The following is an 18,652-nucleotide window of genomic DNA, read 5'->3' as shown; positions in this document are numbered from 1 at the left end:
AAAGTCTTCATTGGGTGAGTCTAAAGATTAGACTGTTAGAAGTAAAAAGAAGGAATATAAAGTTGGTTTATTTGATCAAGCTTAAAATAAGATTATTATTTTTTTTGCAATGTTTTGGCAACCCTTCATGGACTTTTTGCTGATACCAGAATTGAAAAGTAGATGCTTTATGGATTTGTTTGTAAATAAGAGATGGGATATGGGGAAGAAGTGATATCTGTTTAACCTTATGGAATGAAGAGTTATTAAATTTGTTTATAATTGTTGTGATGAAGGTTGGAAGTCACTCCTTCCTTCCTTCCTTCCTTCCTTCCTTCCTTCCTTCCTTCCTTCCTTCCTTCCTTCCTTCCTTCCTTCCTTCCTTTTCTTTTTTCCTGTACTTTCTATACTTTCTTTCAATTCTATTTTTTTGTCTAAGTTTAGTTTGTATTAGTTTTTACTACTATAATTAAAATTCTTAATAAAAGTTATATTTTTTAAAAAACAAAACAATATGTTTTTACTTTGAATGATTAGGAATGATTAGGAAAGTTTAGAATGGACCTGTTTTCAAACTGGACTACTCTAGAACACTCTGAACATGCCTATTTTAGGCATGAACTATTTCTACAAAATCCATCCCAAAGAAGTTCCTTTCATTCTAGCCCACTTAACAAGGGAATAAGCCCTAATGAACTAATTGGCATTTACTTCTAAGTGGATATCTGTAGGGCTTGTAACTATTATTTTTAGCTCACTCAAATGTAAGCTCAAACCCATATTTCTTCTTTGTTGCAGCTGTTGTTACTGCTTCTAATGTTATTCAACTGCTTACATCTAACAGCATAAACAGTAATAAAGATCAAGTGCAATTACAAATAATTTTTGTTTCCAAAACATCTCAGTAAGTCTACTATATGTGAGTTCTGGTCCCGCCTTAGGCACGAAAGCTGTCTGGGTGACCTTGGGCCAGTCCTTCTCTCTCAGCCCAACTCACCTCACAAGGTTGCTGTTATGGGGAAAATAGGAGGAGGAAGGAGTATGAGGTATGTCCGCCGCCTTGAGTTATTTATAAAAATAATAAAGGCAGGATAAAAATAAAACAAAATTAAAATAAAATAAAATAAATCCAGATATTATCTGCCTTCTTCCATTTAAACAAATCTTGGCTTTTGTTCTAAAAATGGGGTAACCAACCCTGGGGGTGGTTAGTGTCCTGAAGGAAATGAAAGACTGCACCTACCTTTTCAGCTTCTTCTGTGTCCTGATTCTTGTGGTCTTTCTTTTTCTTGGGGTTCACTACGGAAACTATCTGCAGAATACAAACATTAATGTTTATGGCATATACTGTATGCATAGCTTTATCTAAAGGATAATGTATCCAAAGAGGGACCAATAGCCAAATATTGCAGGATCCCAGCCAATGAACCATATCAGCTTGCAAAATATACCATTTCTTTCCCCCTTCTTCCTACCCAACAAGTTTCCAGATATTTATCCATCCATCCAGGTCAGCTTTCTACAGTTGTTAAATAATTTTAGTCTGCCTCTGATGTTTTGGGAGTAAAAACATCACTAAAACATGTTTATCTCTTAGGATCTTTCCCTAAGATCAGCCTGCTGATACCTAGTTGTTATCATTTTGAGTACCTTGAGCCATCCCAGCTGAAAATTAAGACAGTTACTATCCCAGCCTATCTGGAGGACATTGGCTTGGGAAAGCTGACATAAAGGCTCTATAAAATTCCAGAATATGATTCCTTACCTATATATTCTCAGTTTCTTTACCTTCCAAATTACTACAATAAGATTTTTTTTCCTTCTGTCAAACATATGCTATAGATCTGCCCATGTTTAGACTTTAAATGGATTCCAAACAGTCCTCAGACGGGTTGATCATCTGTTTGAATATCATCTCAAAATATTGTTCTTGACCAACAAACTGAATCCTCTAATAATGACATATTAAAATACAACTTTACACCTGCTAAAAACTTCATACCAAAAAAAAAAAAGATAATATAATTGGATCACTATCAATTACATGACAGTTATACAACAATTTTCTGCATAATTAACCATGGATTGTGATAATAAAAAGTAATCTAAATGAGAATATGTACCATGAGGAACTGATATAAAGTATATCCTTGTTGAGTCAGATTTAATTATCTCCATATGTCAACCAAATTAAATTATTTTATATGAGCATGAAGACCATTCCAGAACTGGAAACTTTGTTAATTGAAGGGTCCAGTGCTAACTTAAAATTCCCAATCACCATTATATGGACAAACTAAAAAGTTTGGCAAAATATCTATGTAGAATATCTCATTTATTTCAGTTTGAATCATAAAAGAGTAACTATCAAAATTACTAACAACCAAAATTATATAGCGGCCCGCAGAATCAAAAATTTCTTGCTTATCTATTAAATTTGAAGAATTCTTAATTACTATAACGACTCTACTGGACAATGTTGAGTTACGAGAAATAGAAATCTGGTCAGACCAATTCCTTGCAAGCAAATGTTTTCATCAAGGTTTTTTTTTTTTGCATAAAAATATTTCAGGTTTCAATATATACAGTTTGTTTGCTTTTTTAAACACCTCCCCCCAATATATATCTCAGACCTTTAATATTCCATGATCAAAGAATTAAAATATTATAATTCCATCTTGGAAAGACCCAGCCATTATCTTGGGTCAAGGCCAAAAGAAATGAAAAATCATAATCAAATAACTGAATTGCATGCTTATTTATAAAAAAAAAAAGTAAAAAAACCCCAACATTATAAATAAAGTAAAGATAAAAATATAAAAAACACTGGCTATGGAAAACTTGTAACTTTGAAAAAGAAAAAATGGCTGCAAAAAAGAAAATATGAGAAACCAGAGAAAGCCTATGTCGATGAAGATTCTCAGTCATCCAGGTGGAATTGTCTGTAGGTGGAGTCATGGCAACTGGATTTCTTTCTTCTTGGTTGAAACGTTTTGCTGCTTGTCCAAGCAGCTTCTTCAGTCTGGGCAAAGGTTGGTGAGGGGACCCCATATATGTCTTCCAGGGTGGCTGCATTGTCCCTACACCTGGATGGCTGTTAATTGTGACATGGAGGTGTGGATTGTCTTTGGATTTGTTTCTGGATTTGTTTTTGATTTTGTTTTTGCACAATTAACAGCCATTCAGGTGTAGGGACAATGCAGCCACCCTGGAAGACATATATAGGTGGGGCTTAGATGCCGCTGCGTATTTTTAATTCCCCTTTTCACCACAAGGAGGCCACATGGAGTATCATAGTGATGCAATGTCATCTCTTGGGGGAACAGGACTAGATTTTCCAGCATTTTCCATTTTGTGGAATGTAGGACTTTCTCAAAAAAGCAACGGAGGTGTGCTATTTTACTTTTCATTCAGGCAAAAAATAATGACAATATCTGTGTTGTTATTTAGTGACCAGTCTTGTGGGGGTGGTGAATCCAAGGAAAGCTGGATTCACAGCCTAAAAGCTTCCCACCCCTGCTGTAGAAACTTTCCCATGTTTAGCCACCTTTACTCATGTAACCTTCCAACTTCTAGAAATAAGCAGTCATCGGTTAATTTTAACACTGACATCCTAGTTATTGAATCTGTTGTTGGATTCTTGTTGGCTATCTTAAAGCCTTTGGTTCAAAGATAAGAGAAGGAAAAAAATTAATGAAGCATGTAAATAAGTTAAAAAATCAACACTTCTCTGAAAAAAATGCCTTCTCCAATAAACATTTGGAGATAACTTACCCTTGGAAGAGTTGACAGACTTTGTACCACAAAGACAATGGGGTTGCCTGCATTTTTTATAGCTTCCACAGCTTCTTCGTGGGTAGCATTTTGTAGGTCTGTTCCAGACACCTGAAAAAAGAAATGAACTCATTTAGATTTACTTCTCCCGGTCCAAATCCTGGAAGAAGATCTCAGTCAGTAGAAAGACCTGAATAACAACCACAAAGAGGCTTTCCTAATATCAACAGATACCATGATTAAAATGTTACTCATAGCATCCACACAACATCTAATCAATGACAGCAAAGACATTTACAAATACTTCTATTAGATCAATAAAAATTAAACACTTATACAAAAATTGAATTCTTGGACATTTTTTATAACATTGGGTTTATTCATTCAACTCAGGGCCAAATTATACAATACCTTGAATTTGTTTTCCTTAATGAGCTGCCTCAAACTTCCATTACAATCTGAGCATTTATTTCACATTCATTTATATTTTGTTTTCTAATATGGGCTTCGACTGCTCAAGTATTTCCTGTTATTCTCTGACAACCTAGTTGGCATTACAAAGTTCTCCTCTTGACTGCACCACTCCACAGAGCAGAGCCTGATAACTGATGGGAAATAAGCTTCTTTTCAGGAACCCTTCTGTTTCAAGATCCCTAAAGAGAATTTTCCTATGAAGTAGTGAGCCCACTTTCTAGTCTCCTTGTCATCAATAAGTCAGAAAGAAAAAATCTTTATTTATGCATGTGTTTCTAGTAGGACTTACTAATCTCTTCTCATGTAGATGGACAGTGTGTACAGTTCTCTATAGGGGATATGGGCCAGCCCACTCAAAAAAATGAACAGTAAATACAAATACCACACTCACAACTCACACAATCCTTATTTTCTATTCAAACATAAGATAAGCAGCTAAAGTTAGGCTGTACATATTTACTAAGTCCGTAATTTGAAGTCAATAGAATCTCTCTAAAAATGTGTTCGAGCCCATTCAAGCAGGCAGATGCAGATAGCTACAGCCTTTTAAAATGGAAGTCTGAACTTACTTCAAGTATTTTATCTCCTGTTTTGAGAGCCTTTGTTTTTCCTGCTGGGCTTTCTTCCAAAACCTGCTTGATAAATATACCTTTAAGCTCTTCTCCATTCTTCAAGCGTTTTATAATTGTATGTCCACCAACAATACTGATGCCAAGAGGTACATGGGGCTCCCGAAAGATTTCAACTCTGTATGGGGAAACAATACTCTGAATACAAGAAGCTGGAGGTACATGACTTTTGCTAAAACCTGTGACCCTATAGAAATCCAAAAGACCTTGTTTGTTGTATGATAGAACACAAAATGAGTGGACCACAACTGCAGGTTGCAGGGCCCTTCATTTCAGTCTTCCTTGAATTAACACCATTTTAAAAACCCAAACCCTTTAAAACGTCAAGAAAATAAAAATAAATCACAGCGTCTGATCTGTATGCCTGCTTTTAATGTCAATTTTCTTCACTGTAGTCCATGCCCCTCAACACGTTAATACAGCCCACAGACCACCAAATGTCACCCAACCCCATGTAACCTATCCCTTTTAAAATGAGATATGCCATTTTCATGGTGTGAGTTACAAGAATCGTATAGGAAATTCCTTCCTAGCATAGTTGTAGGTGATGTACAGCTTCCTACTTCTGCTGTGAAGAAGAATGATTCTTATTTCTGTGTTACATGAATGCATCAATTCTCTGCATAGTCAGGAAAATCAAATTACAATGACTGAATGAATACATTTGGCTTCTTTAGTTATTCCTTTTAGGTTTCAAATCAAATGTTTATTTGTATTACATTTATTTATAAGATCAAATATCAGACAAAGGAACAAAACAAAAAAACAAGGAAAATGTGTAACAATTCACCCAGGAAGGTACACAATAATAAAGTTTAAACTAAAAGGTAAAAATAGTATTAGTCCAATGAAGTCAGCTGTTGCCACATTTTCACTACAACCAGACAGTATTTCGCTACATGTTAGCTTTTGATTGGCATCTGATAAAAGAAATGGGGTTCAGGTTTTGTTCAAGCATTAGATTCCATGCCAATTTGGGAGCAAGACCATCCAAAATATGTCGTTTATTTTACACAGCTTGTTTCCAAAATCCCAATGAGTTTATTTATTTCATTCAATATATTTACAGCTTAAGACTTGGAACACTAGCGAACCCATCTTCCTAAGGGCTTCCCAGTAGCTTTTAGCTCTAGTGGTCCATTTGAAAGCTATTTGTGATTTACTATATCCCCAGAGTCAAGTTCTATTTCATGTTAAATGGTGCACATTTTTTGATACCGGTTGTCCTAAATGTTTCACCAGGCCAGACAAATCTGACCTCTTCCTGAGCTCTTACCATATCATTACTCATGCATTAAGATCTCTTGTCCCGACTCCTTGTATGCTTGCCTGAGAAACAGGCTTGGTCATTTCCTGATCCCAAGATGAATTTAAGGAGATTCATACTGTATAGAACAATACCACCAGTGCCTACTAGTCATGACAGCTTAACTCCAGTATCAGGGGCACTTTTTTCTGGAAACCAATTGCTAGATGGTGGATTTTTCCAAAGGCAATGCCAACAGAATGCTGGCTTATAGCAGATCCAGCAGTGCTTTTATTAGATTTTGCTCTACTCTGAAGCTAGAACAGTTATGTTTGTTGTCATAAATCATGTCTAAAAAGCAACCAGATGATGGGCCAAATAAGCATCATAGAATATTCAATTAATTTCATATTATTTTTGACAGAAGCAAGCCTTATACACAAACACAGGGAAATCTGGAAGAAAATTGTTATCCGGTTATCATCACCCTCATTTATGCTATACTCTGGTGTATGCTTTAAGTCTGCTCCACACCCCTGTTCCTAGTACCTTTCATTCAAAAAGCAACTCAGGTTGTTTGATGAACTTGAGCAATTAATACAGATAGAAAGGCAAATGAGATACTCATTTGTATCTCTCATTTAAGTTAAACAGTTTCACTGCAGAAGCACGTAAGTGCTGGAACTCTGCATATTGTACTTTTATTTCCTCTCTTCCAGCAGATTTTCAACCAGACCTTCACAGCTTTGCAACAAAAAAAATCCTCAAGTTCTGGGTTTAAAGGTGTGACTCCAGTGAGCACGTTCTATTGATTTGAAGCCCAGACACATCTCTCTTCTGTCTTGTAGCCCCCAAATGTAAAATTGCTTTGAATATTTCTGGACCAGTATCTCTTGTAATCTGCTGGGTATTTGTGGATATAAATGTGACAATAAAATAAAAGCAGATTAAGCATTCTACAAGCTATTTATGAAGAAATAAGCCCAAATCTACTAATATATTCTCAGCAAGAACTACAGCTCATTGGATTTCACTAGCAGGTACTCAAAGCTTAAGCATCTCTCTTTTTTTTAAGGTATATAATTTCCTTAATTGAAAGAGCTGGTAGTAAGAATCAGTGCATATGATGCAAGCAACTAGTAAAATACATATGCAAAATATATAGATGAAACTGCAAAAGTAAACTGCATAATCCGTTGTATTAAAAATAGGCAAGTGTAAAAGGTTCCATACATGGAATAGGTAGTTTGGGGCAGTCAAAATATGTCCACAAGGAAATGTATTAGTTTAGTTGAGGCACAGACCAAAACACTCATGTTTCAGGCAGGCGTGTTTTGGGGGAGGAGCGTGGAAAAAACCCAAGGACATTGGGTAGATAATAGAAGACTGGGGGTAGGCAGGCCACGTGGATATGCCATGCATAAAGTCAAGGTAGGGAAAGGAAGGTACTGGGAAAATCATGGGTGGGCTGGCTGGTTGCACAGCTGTCACCTCCAATGTCCTTGGCTTCAAGCATGGCATATCCCACTATTCCCCATTCTGATCTTAGCACAACCCTTTCCCTACCTTCCTTTGGCTGCTACCTCTTTGCTTGGCTCCAAATAAGGCATAAGGGGAAGTAAAGAAAGGAAGCTGCTGGGAAGATCAGTGGGTGCACCAGACCACATGAAGGAAGGAAAAGAGGGGTGAGCTGTATCACCCTGTAAGAAGCCTCCAGATTTTGTTTTCACTGAGACCTGAAACAACTAAAATGTTCCAGATTTCAGATATGCTGAACCAGAGCTCAACATCCAAAACACAGAATGCAAGTTTCAGATTTGAAACAAAAACACTTTCCATTTTGCACACAGCCTTACAGGCAATTATATAAAAATCAATGGAACTGACAGAAGACCATTCAGCAGAACATCTGATAAACATTAATTCTATCTTCAGCATTTTACAAGCAACTATTGTCTCACCACTCTTCCTGAATGGTATAAAATACACAAGTGATCAAGCAAAGTGCCTCCAACAAGAGATTAAAAAGGAAAGGCACATGCATACTTCATGATCAACAGCCTCAAATGATTTCTAAGGCAAAAAAAAATATTGAAATATTTATCAACATACATTTGGGGTGGTCCCCAGTGACTGAAAATTGGAGTTTCTTCTCCTTCTCCTTCTTCTCTTTCAGGCAACTCACTAAAGAAAATGGATATAATATGCAACATTTATATACATGCATCACATTATCACATTCTTTGTAAATATCAAAATTGCGTATTCCTAACAATCCTCAAACTTCTTTGCCTTTTTGTAAACTTTAATGAAAATGAATCACCTCCAACTTGTTTATTTAACAGACAATATCCTGCAGTCATTCCCTTAATTAAGTATATGATCTATCTCTACAGAAAGGAAGGCAATAATTTTGTGAGTACGGTTGATACGTTTCAGTATGTAGCAAGACAAGATTCTACCATCAAGATCACCACCATCATCATTAGTCATAAGAAGTAGAAGAAATCAAAGTTAGTTGAAGGATCCCCATGCTGGCTGGGGAATTCTGGTAGTTGAAGCCCACACATTCTTAGGTCGAGAAACACTGATCTAGCCAATCTTGCAGTGATGGGCCTGATGTATTTGGATGGGAAACCAGTAGGAAATCCCAAGGCTGTAGACTAGACTTACTAGTGTGTGTGTGTGTGTGAGTGTGTGTGTGTATATATATCCATCCATCCATCCATCCATCCATCCATCCATCCCAGTAGAAAATAATGGCAAACCACTTTCATATTTTGGTCAAGACAGCAATATGAATGTTTCTATGTAATCACCAGGAATTGGGCTTGACTTGACAGACACTCTACTTTCTCTTATAACTTTTCACCTTAACATATTAATATGCCTACCTTTGCCTCCAACAGATATTTAGATGATAAAACATGCTACCAAGTACATTAAAACTGTAATTATTGACAAATCATTGCTATGATTTATTATCATAGGTAAGAGGAAATAGTTCTTCTTCCTATCTGTATTCAGGTAAATAAAAATTACCAACATATGTTTAGCTGAACATCACTTCATACCTAGACAGCACTACTCTAAGTAGGGCAGAATCTTGGGTGATGGAAAGATCAGTATCTTCGTTTTCCAGTTTCTTTCCTTCATGATCAACATTAGTGCACAGATCATCTTTAGGATCACTTTGCATTGCAATACCTTACAAGAAGAGATACGTTATTACTCCATGTTCTCATATGCACTTATTTAAGTAATCATTGACAACCCTTCCTAAAAAGACTGTTCCCTTTACGATGATCACTAGCCCTTTTCAGGTGTTTGCCTGAATGTATGAGGGATTGAAAGTGAGAAGAGAATAGGGCCAGACATACAGCCTGCCTTCACACATTCAGTTAAGTGGTTTGAAGGGAAGCAGTATTCACTTGAACTACTCACCTCTGTCCTACAATCATAAAAAATCAGGCCCTTGATTGTGATAAGAACAGCACTTTTCTTCAAGTAAACTTGAAGTACATCTGTGCTTCAGACTTCCCAAGAGAAAGCACAGAGAGATAGGGAGGATAAGAGATGGGTCCAGTGTGTGTGTGCCTCATGCAACTTCTTGTAGTCAGATGAGCTTGCCTGCTTGATCAAAATAGTTGGACTTTTCCTGTAGTATCTATTTCCCAGCTGCTAGGTTGGCATTCTCCATATACAGTACCTCCAAATTCTAGTACCTCTTGCATTTTACCAATAATTCAATATTCTTAAAATAATTGATTTGATAGTGTGTACGAAGTAAGAACTGCACACACAAACTGACTTCCAAAATGTATGCTAAATAACTGGGGTCATAAATAAATGTTTAAATGTTAGTAAACTGAAGCTAAATACTAATAAGACAGAAATACAGTGGGTGAACATTTTTCTGTTCTACAAATGAGAATAATTGGATGGGGTTGCACTTCCCAGCCCCTAGCCCTACAAGAACAGGTTTAAAATTTGGGAATACTTGTGGATCTATCGTTTTTGCTGGATAACCTGTTCTTAGATAAGATAACTTAGCGTATCTATATTCATACACTGGTAGCCTCAAGATATAATTCTTACTACTTACTACTTCTCAATCTGTCTTTTTTAAAAGTTTTTTTTAATCCCACCTTTATTATTTTTATAAGTAACTCAAGGTGGGGAACATACCTAATATTCCTTCCTTCTCCTATCTTCTCCACAACAACAACCCTGTGAGGTGGGTTGGGTTGGGTTGGGCTGAGAGAGAGGCATTAGCCCAAACTCACCCAGCCGGCTTTCATGCATAAGGCAGGACTAGAACTCACAGTCTCCTGGTTTCTAGCCCAGTACCTTAACCACTAGACCAAACTGGCTCTCTTTGAGACTGATCTAGATGCTAGAACCAGCGCAGACCTCACTGGATGGCAGCCTGCTCTCCACAGATTCAAGGTGTTGATATTAGTATATGAAACCTTAAAAAGTTCATGGAAGACCTTCTCTCATATCAGCCTTGGAGGTAGCTATGATCTTTGGGGAAGCTTTCTCTGTCCATGTGATAGATTGCCGATTGGGACCCATGCAGAATCAGGTTTTCTCCACAATGGCATCTGTCTTATACATATAATAAATTCTGAAATGTTGTAACTATCTTTTGAAACCCACTTTTTTAATGTTAGCCTTTTTCAACCACTAAACTCCCAATAACTCTTGTCCTTTCAGAGATACTTTTGACTCTGAAATGTATTTATTTATTCTGAATACTTGCTCATTTCACTTACCATCCAATATAGGACTTGGTTGGCTGTACTCCACTGAAACACCATGGAATAGTGAATTATTACTATTCTTTTCTTCATTCTTCAGTAGAAAAATAAAGGCAATTCAGAATTGAAAGTCATTGACATAGCCCTATGCTGCCAGAAACAAGCTGAGTTTAATAGAAGCTGGGTTTTAAAAACTGACACATCATTAGTTAAGCCTGCTTTCCAAAATCAGTTATGGCTGCTTTGATTATGCTTTAAGTATTACGCTAACGGTATCCAGAGAAAGCACCTGAATATTCTTAATGATCTTCAGACTATTTAGATACTGTATTTTAAAGCACTATAATAAGAAAATAGTAATATTTGCATTGAATATATGACATCCCAATACTATTTACTATTCAAATTCATTTATCCTTTGCTTTTTATATAATATCTCTAAATACCTCTTTAGTATTAAGATCTTTTGCGGGATTAAATTCCACCATTTTAGTACAGTCTAGTTCTTTATCCCACTGCCTTGCAGTTTCAAAATCCATCTCAGGAGATGAAGTTAGTTCTCTTGTATCTGCTGGCAGACATCTTTCATAATGTTGATCCATATCATACTCTTCATCTACTAGCATCTCTCGTTCTTCACCAAGATGCTCTTCCATAGGCTTCAAAAACTCATGCATTTCCCAGGATTCCTTATCAACTTCTGTTTCAATCTGTACAAACTGAAACTGTCTTCCCAAATCCAAGATTGGTTCATCAACAAGTTCTTCTTTAGATTCATCTCTGAAGTCCTACACAAAAAAATCAAAACAGAGCTATGTAGTAGCCAATAGATAGATAGATAGATGATAGATAGATAGATATAGATGGATGATAGATAGATGATAGATAGAAAGATAGATAGATAGATAGATAGATAGATAGATAGATGATAGATAGATAATTTCTGCCCCAGGAAGATGCTAGATTTTACAAAACATTTTCCATATTTTTGAAAAAACATTAATTTATAAACATAATTTCACACTTTAAAGAAATAAAGCTACCTAGTGAAATTATCTTACAAAATATTATATATCCTACTGACTGAAATGCTTATAAAGAAAATTTGGGCGAACACCAGGGATATGGAATTTGCTGAGACCTGAAACATAATGCCATGCATGGTTACTTGGAAAAGACCCATCTGTACCTAACTATACATTGCAGCTTGAATCACTTTGTTCCCACATCTTCAATATACAGGACAGATACCTATATCTCTTTCTGAGGAGATGCCAAGGGGACATAACAAATTTTCCATGCCACTTCAAAGAAATGCAGTTTGTGCCACAGGGTAGATTTCACATATTATGTAGAGGGGCAGGAGAATTTTAAATGTTTTATACATAAATAGAAATATTATTCTTTCCCTCCAGATTTATAGAATGGTGTATCTTAGGAATGATTACAACTGATTCAAACAAATATATAGTATATCTCAACTCAATTTTCATTCTCCAAAAGCCTTTACGTAGGACAACTGTAAATGTAATGGAGACAGTTTTGTCTAGTGGTTAAGGTGCTGGGCTAGAAACCAGGAGACTGAGAGTTCTAGTCCCGCCTGAGGCATGAAAGCTGGCCGGGTGACCTTGGGCCAGTCACCCTCTCTCAGCCCAACTCACCTCACAGGGTTGTTGTTGTGGGGAAAATAGGAGGAGGGAGGAGGATTAGGTATGCTCGCCACCTTGAGTTATTTATAAACATAATAAAGGTGGGATAAAAATTAAATAAACAAATAAAGGAAATAAATAAATAAATAAATAAATGAAATAAAAATCAATAGAAACCTTTGGAGCTTCAAGGAGTATTGATGACTCATTATTATTGATTGATTCCTGAGATACTGAACTTCTGGTAAGTCTCTTGGGTTCCACAGAAGAAGTCCCATGATGTTTATTTTCACCCTTAAAAAACCAAGTCACTATTCAGGAAAATATCAAACCCCAACTTTTTTAAAAGAGAAGACAACAGTAAGAAACCAGCTTGTGGACAGACAGTAGCAGGAAGACTACTCCAAAGAAATGTAGAAGGTAAAATGGAAAGTTAATTAGTCAACTCCTAAGAAGAAGAAATATATAATACAGAAAATACAGAGAAATGTGAAACAAATTGCAAGACACAATAAGCTAAACATATGGGCAGTATAAAATTATACCCAAATCCTTATGGTACACTAATTTATTTTGTCTACTTTAAATTACTTCTGCTCACAAATTCCTATGTTAAAGTTAACGAAAACAGCAGGGCAGTTTCCTAGCTCATCATTGTCTATACTTTTCACTGGCTTAAGCAGCATATTTTAGCATAGTCTTAGCTTTTTAATTAAATGTTTTAAAGGTTTGGAACTGGTGAATTATCTAGGAATATCTGATGCTATAAGAACTCTACAGCTAACTAGGTGATAATTCAATAGAAACCACAAACAGACCCATGAAAGAACAAAATATTCCAAACATGTCTAAAGTCTTATATTTTAAAAGTTGCATAATACTTGCATTTTTATACATCAAACTGAAAAGTTTCTACTCAAGATTATGATAAATTGTGGGACAGTATGTGATTGACTGATTGAGTCAATTTGTCCCCGCCCATCTCCTCCCATCGAGGGACTCTGGGTGGATATATATATATATATATATATATATATGAATGATCCATTCTATAGCCAATCATAGTCTGATTATTTATATAGTCTATAAACATTTATATAGATGAAGTGTATATTTTCTTTTCAAAGAACATCAAAAATTCATTAGTTGGGTAATACTTTTAGGACCAATAAAAATTGGTGTGAAAGGTGAAAGGTCCCCTGTGCAAGCACCAAGTCATGTCTGACGCTTTGGGGGGATGCTGCTTTCATGACGTTTTCTTGGCAGACTATAGCTGGGTGGTTTGCCATTGCCTTCCCCAGTCGTCACCTTCCCCAGCAAGCTGGGGACTCATTTTACTGGCCTTGGAAGGATGGAAGGCTGAGTTGACTTGAGCCGGCTACCCGAGAATCCAGCTTCCGCTGGGATTGAACTCAGGTCGTGGGGAGAGTTTCGGTTGCAGTACTGCCACCTACCACTCTGCGCCACACGAGGCTGTACCAATAAAAATTACCCTGCTCTATAAATTTTACATAGTTTTTCTGGATCTAAAGCTGTAATAAAAATTTGATTTGATTTAGGTAGCCAAAGACAGTTGATTTAATCTCTTGATTTGCCAATATAAAGAGTATTGTATTTCTCTTTATCACTGCTCTTTGCCAGGAGCCTATGGTCTAGGATATGGTTAACTGAGTTTGCCCTTTGTCTTACAATGCTAGATAGTAATAGTACCTTTTATTGATTAGAATGCTACACAGAATCTGAAAGGTGTACTGGGTCTGTGCATTCATCCCTGAAACTGTCTTGAAATCATAAACAATACAAAAATTATTTTGGTACTAATGAAGAGTTCTAGAAAACTTGCACATTCTTTTATAGGATTGGACTGGTCCTAGTAAAACTATTACCAAATTCTAGATTTTGGATTTGCCCCCAAGGATCAATATGCTCTTTGAGTTTTGTTTTTTCATGTGCAATGAGTACCCTCAATATTCTACATATACATGAACAGATAGCTCATGAAAAGTCAGGCAAGATGCACGCAGCAAGAAAAGATAATCAACAAAGACCTAGGCTTATCAGTAAAGTTTGCCAAAAGAAAGGCAGACTTTTGATTCTATTTGAGTCACAGTAGCATAGATTATTGCAAACAGAGTCTTCCCAATGGTAGCATCTTCTTTTTTCTTAAATCATTATCATAATCTTAATTGCTTCTAGTGTGATCTGTGATGTTTTCTTAGATGGCTCCTGCTGTCTTTGTTTTATGAATTACTATTTTAATTCAACTGTGATTTTATATCTTAATTTTAAGTGGTATAAAACAATTTCAAGAATCCACGAAGGCAAAAAGTTGGGATATATATTTGAAATAAAAAGGAGATAGAAATCCTGTCTCCAAGACAAAATGTTTCTGATTCATTAGCATACAACATCTGGACCTCTAATCATGGCAACACTCAGAAAGAGGATACAACATTCAAAGAATTTATGGCAAAAATATTTCATCTCCATCAAAGTCCTGGAGACTTTTGCTCAAATTAAGTGTTAAGCATTACTGAATTGGAAAATGCAAGTTATAAAACATAAATTTAATATCACTTACAACCAAAGGTTTGCAGATTCCAAGGTGAACTTCCCCTGGTGGTACAGATTTCAGAACTTCTACAGCTTCTTCTAGAGTAATATTGTGCAAACATACATCATTTACAGAGACCAGGCGGTCACCAGGGAAGAGTTCACCACCACATTCAGCCACTCCACATGGCACAAGTGAACTGACCACAAATGCTGTCTTGGTTGGATCTAAGGGATCCTGAAAAACAAGCAAGAAGATCAGTTTAAAAAATACTTTTGTAGAAATGGTATTCCAAGTTGTCAGCTAAATATGTTCACTCATTTGCAAAATATTCTGCTACTATATTGCCTGATCATGCTATAAAGTTATAAAAATGTAAAAAGTTCACCAAGCTAAATTGATAAAGGAGGTTAGGGAAGGAGAAAAAGGCTGGTATAAGACTGCAAAAGTGTGCTTGAGCCAGTAAATGCAGATAACCAAACTGAACTGAGCGTGATATGGCAGCCTAGTAAAGTAGTAATACAACATCACAATGATGATCAAGCGACACTACAACAGCTCAAGTATTTACAGGGTCACCTGTAATGGTCCACTAGCTCTGACTTATTGGGTGCTGCAGTCTTCCAATTTTACACACCTTCGGAAATCTGACATTGACAAATAAATGCTGAGAATTTTCAAGGACTTTCTGTTTTGTTGTTTATTCGTTTAGTCGCTTCCGACTCTTCATGACTTCATGGACCAGCCCACGCCAGAGCTTCCTGTCAGTCATCAACACCCCCAGCTCCCCCAGGGACGAATCCATCACCTCTAGAATATCATCTATCCATCTTGCCCTTGGTTGGCCCCTCTTCCTTTTGCCTTCCACTCTCCCTAGCATCAACATCTTCTCCAAGGTGTCCTGTCTTCTCATTATGTGGCCAAAGTATTTCAGTTTTGCCTTTAATATCATTCCCTCAAGTGAGCAGTCTGGCTTTATTTCCTGGAGGATGGACTGGTTTGATCTTCTTGCAGTCCAAGGCACTCTCAGAATTTTCCTCCAACACCACAGTTCAAAAGCATCGATCTTCCTTCACTCAGCCTTCCTTATGGTCCAGCTCTCGCAGCCATATGTTACTACGGGGAACACCATTGCTTTAACTATGTGGATCTTTGTTGTCAGTGTGATGTCTCTGCTCTTAACTATTTTATTGAGATTTGTCATTGCTCTTCTCCCAAGGATTAAGCGTCTTCTGATTTCCTGACTGCAGTCAGCATCTGCAGTAATCTTCGCACCTAGGAATACAAAGTCTTTGACTGCTTCTACATTTTCTCCCTCTATTTGCCAGTTCTCAATCAAGCTGGTTGCCATAATCTTGGTTTTTTTGAGGTTTAGCTGCAAGCCAGCTTTTGCACTTTCTTCTTTCACCTTCATCATAAGGCTCCTCAGTTCCTCTTCGCTTTCAGCCATCAAAGTGGTATCATCTGCATCTCTGAGATTGTTAATGTTTCTTCCAGCAATTTTAACTCCAGCCTTGGATTCCTCAAGCCCAGCTTGTCGCATGATGTGTTCTGCATACAAGTTGAATAGGTAGGGTGAGAGTATACAGCCCTGCCGTACTCCTTTCCCAATCTTAAACCAGTTCATTGTTCCGTGGTCTGTTCTTACTGTTGCTACTTGGTCGTTATACAGATTCTTCAGGAGGCAGACAAGATGACTTGGTATCCCCATACCACTAAGAACTTGCCACAATTTGTTATGGTCCACACAGTCAAAGCCTTTAGAATAGTCAATAAAACAGAAATAGATGTTTTTCTGAAACTCCCTGGCCTTTTCCATTATCCATCGGATATTGGTAATTTGGTCCCTAGTTCCTCTGCCTTTTCTAAACCCAGCTTGTACATCTGGCAATTCTCGCTCCATGAATTGCTGAAGTCTACCTTGCAGGATCTTGAGCATTACCTTACTGGCATGTGAAATGAGTGCCACTGTTCGATAGTTTGAACATTCTTTAGTGTTTCCCTTTTTTGGTATGCATGCATTACCTTGACAGCATCATCTTGCAAGATTGTGAACAGTTCAGCTGGGATGCCGTTGTCTCCTGCTGCCTTGTTATTAGCAATGCTTCTTAAGGCCCATTCAACCTCACTCTTCAGGATGTCTGGCTCTAGCTCACTGACCACACCATCAAAGCTATCCCCAATATTGTTATCCTTCCTATACAGGTCTTCTGTATATTCTTGCCACCTTTTCTTGATCTCTTCTTCTTCTGTTAGATCCTTGCCATCTTTGTTTTTGATCATACCCATTTTGGCCTGGAATTTACCTCCAATGTTTCTAATTTTCTGGAAGAGGTCTCTTGTCTTTCCTATTCTAGTCTTCTTCCACTTCCGCACGTTGCTTGTTTAAAAATAATTCCTTATCTCTTCTGGCTAACCTCTGGAATTTTGCATTTAATTGGGCATATCTCCCCCTATCGCTGTTGCCTTTTGCTTTCCTTCTTTCTTGGGCTACTTCTAGTGTCTCAGCAGACAGCCGTTTTGCCTTCTTGGTTTTCTCTTTCTTTGCGATGTATTTTGTTGCCGCCTCCTGAACAATGCTGCCAACTTCTGTCCAGAGTTCTTACGGGACCCTATCTACTAAGTCCAGTCCCTTAAATCTATTCTTCACCCCCACTGCATATTCCTTAGGAATATTAGTGAGCTCATATCTAGCTGATCTGTGGGTCTTCCCTAATCTCTTGAGTCTGATCCTAAATTGTGCAAGAAGAAGTTCGTGATCTGAACTACAGTCAGCTCCAGGTCTTGTTTTTACCGACTGTATAGATGTCCGCCACCTTTGGCTGCAAAGGATGTAGTCAATCTGATTTCGGTGTTGTCCATCTGGTGAAGTCCATGTATAAAGCCGTCTCTTAGGTTGCTGGAAGAGAGTGTTTGTTATGCAGAGTGAGTTGTCTTGGCAAAATTCTATCAGCCTATGTCCTGCTTCGTTTTGTTCTCCCAGGCCATGCTTACCTGTAATTCCAGGTGTCATTTGACTGCCCACCTTAGCATTCCAATCTCCTGTGATGAAAATAACATCTCTTTTAGGCGTGTTGTCCAGTAGGTGCTGCAGATCCTCATAGAACTGCTCTACTTCAGCTTCTTCAGCATTTGTGGTTGGGGCGTATATTTGGATCACTGTGATGTTAGATGGCTTGCCCTGAATTCGAATTGAGATCATTCTGTCGTTTTTGGGATTGTATCCAAGCACTGCTTTAGCCACTTTACTATTAATTATGAAGGCTACTCCATTTCTTCTGTGGTCCTCTTGTCCACAGTAGTAGCTATGGTGGTCATTTGATGTGAAGTGGCCCATTCCAGTCCATTTCAGTTCACTTATGCCCACAATGTCTATCTTTAATCTTGACATCTCACCAATAACCACATCCAATTTGCCCTGGCTCATAGATCTTACATTCCAGGTTCCAATGGTGTGTTGATCCTTAGAACATCGGATTCACCGTTCACCACCAGCACCGTCAGCCGCTAGCTGTCCTTTCGGCTTTGAGCTAGCTGCGTCATCACGTCTGGGGCTAGTTGAACTCATCCTCTGTTCCTCCCCA

At 37.4% G+C, this 18,652-nt stretch overlaps 1 protein-coding gene across 3 annotated transcripts in view; it reads right to left on the bottom strand.

Annotated features, from left to right (window-relative positions):
* The window catches only part of PATJ (PATJ crumbs cell polarity complex component), a 155,890-nt gene that overhangs the window by 86,466 nt on the left and 50,772 nt on the right, over positions 1-18,652 (bottom strand). For 2 of the 3 annotated variants that reach the window (XM_063298039.1, XM_063298040.1), the window contains exons 19-27: positions 15,096-15,305; positions 12,692-12,808; positions 11,312-11,653; positions 10,881-10,959; positions 9,177-9,309; positions 8,215-8,286; positions 4,797-4,974; positions 3,754-3,864; positions 1,223-1,291 (exon numbers count right to left, since the gene is read on the bottom strand). In XM_063298039.1, the coding sequence (XP_063154109.1) occupies positions 1,223-1,291; positions 3,754-3,864; positions 4,797-4,974; positions 8,215-8,286; positions 9,177-9,309; positions 10,881-10,959; positions 11,312-11,653; positions 12,692-12,808; positions 15,096-15,305 (1,311 nt within the window). The remainder of the gene's footprint in view (positions 1-1,222; positions 1,292-3,753; positions 3,865-4,796; positions 4,975-8,214; positions 8,287-9,176; positions 9,310-10,880; positions 10,960-11,311; positions 11,654-12,691; positions 12,809-15,095; positions 15,306-18,652) is intronic. The other variant, XM_063298041.1, reaches the window with a different exon arrangement.

The sequence above is a fragment of the Candoia aspera genome, chromosome 3 (genome assembly GCF_035149785.1).
Source record: "Candoia aspera isolate rCanAsp1 chromosome 3, rCanAsp1.hap2, whole genome shotgun sequence".
Lineage (NCBI taxonomy): Eukaryota > Metazoa > Chordata > Lepidosauria > Squamata > Boidae > Candoia > Candoia aspera.
This window is presented reverse-complemented; position numbering and strand designations above follow the sequence as displayed.